At 44.0% G+C, this 7,549-nt stretch overlaps 1 protein-coding gene across 1 annotated transcript; it reads left to right on the forward strand.

Moving 5' to 3' along the window:
- Positions 1 to 727: 727 nt before the first annotated feature.
- Positions 728 to 2,208, forward strand: LOC109782800 (protein SRG1-like). The gene is made up of 3 exons (XM_020341412.3): positions 728 to 1,237; positions 1,326 to 1,653; positions 1,755 to 2,208. Exons 1-3 carry the CDS (start codon positions 759 to 761, stop codon positions 2,052 to 2,054), a joined length of 1,107 nt encoding a protein of 368 aa, XP_020197001.1. The 5' UTR covers positions 728 to 758; the 3' UTR covers positions 2,055 to 2,208.
- Positions 2,209 to 7,549: the final 5,341 nt, after the last annotated feature.

The following is a 7,549-nucleotide window of genomic DNA, read 5'->3' on the forward strand; positions in this document are numbered from 1 at the left end:
GATTGAGTATCATACCATGATACCGTATAAAAATAAATAATGTACTAGCATGTGTCTTACATGGCAATAAATAATATCATCTAAGATACTAATACTATGCATTAAGAAGATTATCGTACACTAACATATGCATGATACTAACTTACGATACTACACATTAGGCTATCCATAGTGGGTGGTCCAAAATGACAAAAATTCCCTATGTTGTCCCCTCCCTCCTCCCACTATTGATTTCCCTTCTCATCTCTGGTTTTTCTTCCATCGGGTTTTCTATAAAAACACCTCAACCGTCCCATGTCTTTTTGACTTTCTCTCTATCTATATCTACATCTATTTATCTATCTATCTATCTATCTATATCTATATATCCATACATATATCTATATATACCACTTGAAAAGGACACGAGGTTTCCGTTCCGCTCTTTCTTCGTCCATACCTATATCTACATATTTATCTATAATATTGCCTTCGTCCTAAATTAATTGTCTTACATTTGTCTAGATACGAAGAACCTAAGACAATTAATTTGGCGCCAAGATCCAAAGCAACATAGGCCGTTGGATCGACATGGGTGGACGGGTGAGATCTGTTGAATGTAGATATGGATTTATATCTAGTATGGATATGATAAGCCTGTGGCCTCCAAATACTAGATAGATAACGTTGAAATAGGCGCACACCTGAAGCCTATATATATAGACCGCAAAAGAAAAGAGTACGTGCACTTGGTTTAAAAGACCTATTCTAGCGTCAAGATGGTTCATCAGGATCAGGGAAAGCTGGTGCAGGTGGTGGCCGCGGACGTTGGACTTGTGGCACCGCCGAGCAGGTACGTGCTAAGCAAGGAGAACCGGCCGACCACTGTCGCTCAGCAAGCCAAGCTGGTTATCCCCATCGTGGACGTGAGCCGTCTGGCCATGCCCGACGATGTTGAGGAGGCGGCCAAGCTTCGCTCTGCGCTGCAGTCATGGGGCCTCTTTGTGGTGACCGGCCATGGCATGTCAAAGGAGTTCCTCGACGAGATCCTCGAGGCGACGAGGAAGTTCTTCCACCTGCCGCTGGAGGAGAAGCAGAAGTGCAGCAACGTGATCGACGGTGTCAAGTTCCAGAACGAAGGGTACGGCATCGACCGCATCGACTCCGATGAGCAGATCCTCGACTGGTGTGACCGGCTCTGGCTCCAGCTCCAGCCGGAGGACGAGAGGCGGCTCCAGTTCTGGCCACAAAATCTAAGGCACTCGATCTACACATTAATTTTTACCCTCGGTGATTTAAAATATTTTTTATTTGCATTTATATTGGAGATCATATATAATCTGCAGGGATCTCCTACATGAGTACACCTTAGAGAGTGGGAGAGTGACCATGGATGTGCTGAAGGCCATGGCAAAGCTTCTGAACCAGGAGGAAGGCTTCTTCATCAACATGGTGGGTGAGAGGTTCAAGTCATACTCGAGGTTTACCTACTACCCTCCCTGCCCACGCCCGGACCTCGTAAACGGGCTGAAGCCGCACACCGACAACTCCGTCATCACACTCCTCCTCATGGACAAGGATGTCAGCGGCCTCCAGGTGCTCAAGGACGGCCACTGGGTTGATGTCCCCGTGCTCGGTAATGACCTGTTGGTCGTCGTAGGCGAGGGCATGGAGGTATGCATATACACACACAATTACTTAAGGACTTCTATAATGGACAAATATGCAATTGTTTGCATTGATCATGACCGAGACTCTCATTTCTATGCACACAGATTGTCAGCAATGCAATCTTCAAGGCACCATGGCACCGTGTGGTGACGAGTGCTAACAAGGAGAGGCTGTCACTGGCGATGTTCTACCAGCCGGAGCCGGAGAGGATCATAGGGCCGCCGGGGGTGCTGGTTCATGAGAAGCGCCCGGCCATGTTCAAGAAGTGCCTGGTCCAGACCTTGGCCGATGGATACTGGGATGCGTTTGCAGCGGGAGATCGCACCGTCGACTTCCTCAATGTCAGGATCAATGCTGAGGCCGACGCCGAACTGGAGGGGCGCGCAGTGGTTGCAAACAACTAAATAATTTGTTGTAGGGAGTGAGTGCATGATGTTCCTCTCTCCCTCCCATAAGTGTAATGTGAATAGGAGTTGATCGATGTACTTCGTATATGATCACCTCCATGGAATAAAATAAAGAGCCAAGTGCACAACCGGTGCTTAAACTTGATCAAAATGGTCACTTTAGTACTAAAACTTGCGGCATATATTGAACTGGTGAACATGAAAATACGGTTTTAATCACGGCCGAATACAAAATTGACGCTGACTAGGCGCCAAGCGAGGCTTGGGGCCTTTTTTGTGACCCTCTATATTTTGCGAGCATGTGTAGCCATCCCAATCATTACCATCTGTTGTGTAATATGAATACGGATTCTTTATAGCCTTTGAATTGAAACAGTGAATACAAATTTTATCCAATATGAAAAATTATGGTAGAGGAAATCAAACCGATGACCTCATGGAAACCTACAACAGGTGCTTGCCACTCAACCGAGAACTTATCTTGCCTATAAAGGATAACTAATCTTTCTGTATGTAAATTATAATCATATCTTCTAAATAATATACCAAAATAATAAAATAAACTACATTTCAGAAAATTTCATGTAATTTCAGAAAAATGCACTTACTAATTATAATTATATCCATATATTTATATTATGAAATATAATAATTGGCTGCAATCATATTGGTCCATTTTTCACAAGTTAGACTTTTTTTAGAAATTTTTTAAAAACATATAAATTATAATCACAGTAATAAAAATGAAGTTATAATATTTGTATGTTATAAATAATATTCATACAAATATGTTAAATTAACAAATTTCCACGATTTATTAAAATGATGTATTATTATAAAATATATTCATATAATTATGAAATTCTTTTTATATATTAAATAATATTCATTTGAGGATCGGCAGTCTGGTGGGACACTAGGCTCTTATTTATTTATCCATACATATTTTTCTATTAATTTTTTATAATATTTTTTATAAAACACACAAACTTTTATTTAAATAACTTTTTAAGGAAGAATAATTTTATATTAAAGCATGAATGTTTTTAATAGAATGGTGATCATTTTTCAAATTATATGAGAATATATTCAAATATACATCTACTTTTTTAAATTACTTGTATAAATATATTTTTATAATTTATTTTATTTTTTATAACATAGAATTTAATATATTTGTATTTTATATAATTAAAACTAATAATCGAACAATTACAAAATTACATGAACATTTTTAATTGTATTTTATTTTATTTTTATCCCGAGCTCCCAATTTATTACATCTACTAACTTTTAGTTCACTAAACTTGCTTTCAGCAGAGAATTAGAACTCTATAAACTTGTGCTTCCAACTAAAAGCTAAAAAGTTTCGACTAAATAACCAGAGATTTTCAAATCAAAATGAACAATCTTCAATTAAAAACAAAATCACATAAGTGTAGATTTCAAAGCAAAGTAATAAAGCTACAATCTCACATACATCATTTTTTATTGGCTAGATTGGAGATTCCGCCTCACGATTCATCGCAAAAAGAACCATGATAGAGCTTTCAATAAATACTCTTAGTACCGCTTCAGCGGGATTTCTAGCGGGTGTACCGCACGAGCCAAGGAAGCGAGCGGTCGACTTGGGGGGGGGTGTAATTTTGCATTGAATCACTGCCCTTCTCCATCTTGTCACAATGTGACTCCCGCATGCATCATCTGTCTTCAAGGTGTACACCCTTACCACCCCCAATTCAACAAGTATCCTTGATTTAGAACTTAGAATCCGAGAGCTTTCTTATTTTGAGATTCACTAGGTGATTTCCATGATTATAAGTTGATGTAAACACCGTTTCATGGTTCACCCATATCAGATTGCATTGATCTTCGATTTGGTATGTACTTGGGTATATTCTTGTTTTTATTGACCAAGTTATTTTTTTGTAGTTTATACCGGAGTGGATATGCTAGGGTGTATGCATATAACTTGCCTGACTAATGAGGAAAACCGAACGGGTTCCATATATCTTTGGCAGGTAAAGCATTCCGTTCGCTTTTTTGTTACTATTAAATTTTGTGTATGTGATGTAAATAGAGAAATGGGAAAGTAAATATAAATATGATTCCGATTTTTCATCGAACAGAGAGCAAAACCCATAAGCTGATGTTGTCAGAATAAGACGTCTTGACATATATAAGATAGCGAAGAAGTTATACCACACAACTGGTTCAAAACATTATGCAAACCTGAGATAAACTGCTACTGAAGCTACTAGCTAGAGTTCTCCGAGCAGATAAACATTATGCAAAACATTAGCGGATGAACATCATGTGTGTGGACAAACTACAACAAACGCGCTGCCTAAGAAACTACCAGAACCATGGAGCTTTTCGGCTGATAAAACTGCTGTAACATACATCTGATCTGAGATACTCGCATGACTACATCCTCATCGAGAAACTTTTCTCCTTTTGTTGAGACTCGCCAGCATTTCACTGTACAGTTGGAAGTTCACATCGACATCTTGATCATACTCAAGACCAAGTCCTTCCTGCAGACACAAATATTATTCATCAATACGGTGGCTAATACATACAAATATAGCTCGCCTAATTAACAGAAACTAGTCTTACAGACCAAACAACCAGCAAACCAAAAGACGAAAGACAGACTATTTTGGGACCTAGCCCAAAAAACTATCTAGGCAACTAGAGGTAGACAGTGTCTTTGTCAGGTAAACCATTGTTTTCTATTTAATTAGTTCTTCTATTTTCCAAGCAGCAAAACCAACCTCTAAAATTGTACGTTGGATGAAGCATGTCCCATTGAGCTACAAGAATGGGGACAGTTACGTGTAAGCTCCCTTTTTCTTGAAAAGTGTCAGATACCCTTTGTCAGTTATTCCACCAATGCAAACATTGGTACTATGATATCTCTCACATAGTTCTTCGAAAGAATGCTTCTCGAGAGAACGACCTCAGTGGTAGAAATTGTTGGGGAACGTAGTATTTTAAAAAATTCCTACGATCATGCAAGATCTATCTAGGAGAAGCATAGCAACGAGCGGGGAGAGTGTGTCCACGTACCCTCGTAGACCGAAAGCGGAAGCGTTAAGTAACGCGGTTGATGTAGTCGAACGTCTTCGCGATCCAACCGATCAAGTACCGAACGCACGGCACCTCCGCGATCTGCACACGTTCAGCTCGGTGACGTCCCTCGAACTTCTAGATCCAGCTGAGGTCGAGGGAGAGTTTCGTCAGCACGACGGCGTGTTGACGGTGTTGATGAAATTACCGGCGCAGGGCTTCGCCTAAGCTCTACAACGATATGACCGAGGTGGAAATATGTGGAGGGGCACCGCACACGGCTAAGATCAACTTGTGTGTCTATGGGGTGCCCCCCTCCCCCGTATATAAAGGAGTGGAGGAGGGGGAGGGCCAGCTGTCGGTGTCAAAACCGGCGGATCTCGGGTAGGGGGTCCTGAACTGTGCGTCTAAGGTCGATGGTAACAGGAGACAGGGGACACGATGTTTACCCAGGTTCGGGCCCTCTCTATGGAGGTAATACCCTACTTCCTGCTTGATTGATCTTGATGGATATGAGTGTTACAAGAGTTGACCTACCTCGAGATCATAATAGCTAAACCCTATAAGTCTAGCCTGTATGACTATGGTAATGAGTCTCTCCCTTTCCGGACTAAGTCCTCCGGTTTATATAAGCACCGGGAGGATCTAGGGTTACACAAGGTCGGTTACAAAGGAATCTACATATCCGGTCGCCAAGCTTGCCTTCCACGCCAAGAAGAGTCCCATCCTGACACGGGTGCAGTCTTCGGTCTTCGTATCTTCATAGCCCATCAGTCCGGCCCATGGCTAACAGGCCGGACGCCCGAGGACCCCTTAGTCCAGGACTCCCTCAGTAGCCCCTGAACCTAGCTTCAATGACAAAGTATCTGACATGTAGATCTGTCTTCGGCATTGCAAGGTGGGTTCCTCCTTCCAAACTGTACCTGAAATAGTCTTCGGATGTACCGATGTGTCCGGATCTGTAACACACACACCACACACAACCGTAGAGAGAATATAATATTTCACGAATCCAATCCGCTGACAACTTTTTGTAACATGACATCACGTCTGTCCGGTCATAATTTCGAACCGTTTTCCGTCTGCCACTCCACGTTCCGAGACGCGGTTGCCATTGGCACGTCTTGTCAAAGCAGAGATCGTGTCCCCTTATTGCGGGATTCTCATCAATACGGGCGTGGGTAACCCAACCGTGCTGTTTACACAGCCCTTGGGAATAGGCGAGTTTTAGGGCGAGTGCGGGGGGGGGGGGCGTTTGACATTCGCGGCCTTTATAAGGGGATAAGGATTCATCTTCATTCACCCACGCCTTCTCCTTCCTCTGCCCATCCATCCTTGAGCTCCAGCGCAAGTTCTAGCTTTCCCCGCCCGAGGAAGCACTCCAACCATGTCCGGATCCGGAGCTGGGGGCAAGTGGATGGCCTCCTCCGTTAAGAAGAGAGATATCAAGGAGCTTCAAGAGGCCGGATACTTGGCCAAGGAGATCGTTCACCGACTCCAGGCCAAGGGACAGATCGTCCCCACCCCCGAGCCTCATGAGAGGGTGGTGTTCCTCGCGCATTTCGTCCGCGGGCTAGGATTCCCTCTCCACCCCTTTGTCCGTGGACTGATGTTTTACTACGGGCTAGACTTCCATGATCTAGCCCCCAACTTTATCCTCAACATCTCGGCATTTATAGTCGTGTGCGAGGCCTTTCTCTGCATCCCACCTCACTTCGGCCTATGGCTGAAGACCTTCAATGTGAAGCCGAAGGTGGTGAGCGGCTAACAAGCAGAGTGCGGAGGTGCCATGGTGGGCAAGATGACCAATGTCACCTGGCTCGAAGGCTCCTTTGTGGAGACAGTGAAGGGGTGGCAATCGGGGTGGTTTTACATCACCGAGCCGCGCGACACCAACTGAGCGGCGGCCCCGAAATTCCGATCCGGAGTTCCGATGCGGCTCACCTCTTGGCAAGAGAAGGGCCTAACCTGGGGTTCTTCGAACGAGCTGACAGGGCTCCAGACGTGCGTCCGGAACATGATAACCAAGAAGATCAAACTCGTCAACGTGATCCAGGTTATGCTCATTCGCCGGATCCTTCCGTGCCAACGCCGGACTTGCTACTTGTGGGAGTTCGATCCGGCCAAGCACCAGACGCTACTAGAGCTCTTCGGCACAACGCACGAAGATGTCTGGAAAGTGCTCTTCAAGGCCGGCGAGACACCACCGCCCACGACCGAGGATCGCGGGCTTAGCTTAAAGAGCCAGGCGAATTCGGTAAGTTCTTTCATGCTTTCAAGGTATAACCTTTACTGGTATATTCTGAGGAAGGAGTCTAAGCCTTCCTATCAATTTTTAGGCCTGGAGCGACATAGCGGGCGGATTAATTGTCCAGCCCCGCTGCCCGAAGACGAGGAAACCCCACTCCTGACGAAGATGC

Source organism: Aegilops tauschii, chromosome 6 (assembly GCF_002575655.3).
Source record: "Aegilops tauschii subsp. strangulata cultivar AL8/78 chromosome 6, Aet v6.0, whole genome shotgun sequence".
NCBI classification, from domain to species: domain Eukaryota; kingdom Viridiplantae; phylum Streptophyta; class Magnoliopsida; order Poales; family Poaceae; genus Aegilops; species Aegilops tauschii.

Excerpts from the sequence above, each read along its gene's own strand:
- LOC109782800 (XM_020341412.3), top strand. The coding sequence starts at position 759 with ATGGTTCATCAGGATCAGGGAAAGCTGGTGCAGGTGGTGGCCGCGGAC. Across the intron at positions 1,238-1,325 it reads TTCTGGCCACAAAATCTAAG|GGATCTCCTACATGAGTACA; the intron begins GCACTCGATCTA and ends TATAATCTGCAG. Across the intron at positions 1,654-1,754 it reads TCGTAGGCGAGGGCATGGAG|ATTGTCAGCAATGCAATCTT; the intron begins GTATGCATATAC and ends CTATGCACACAG.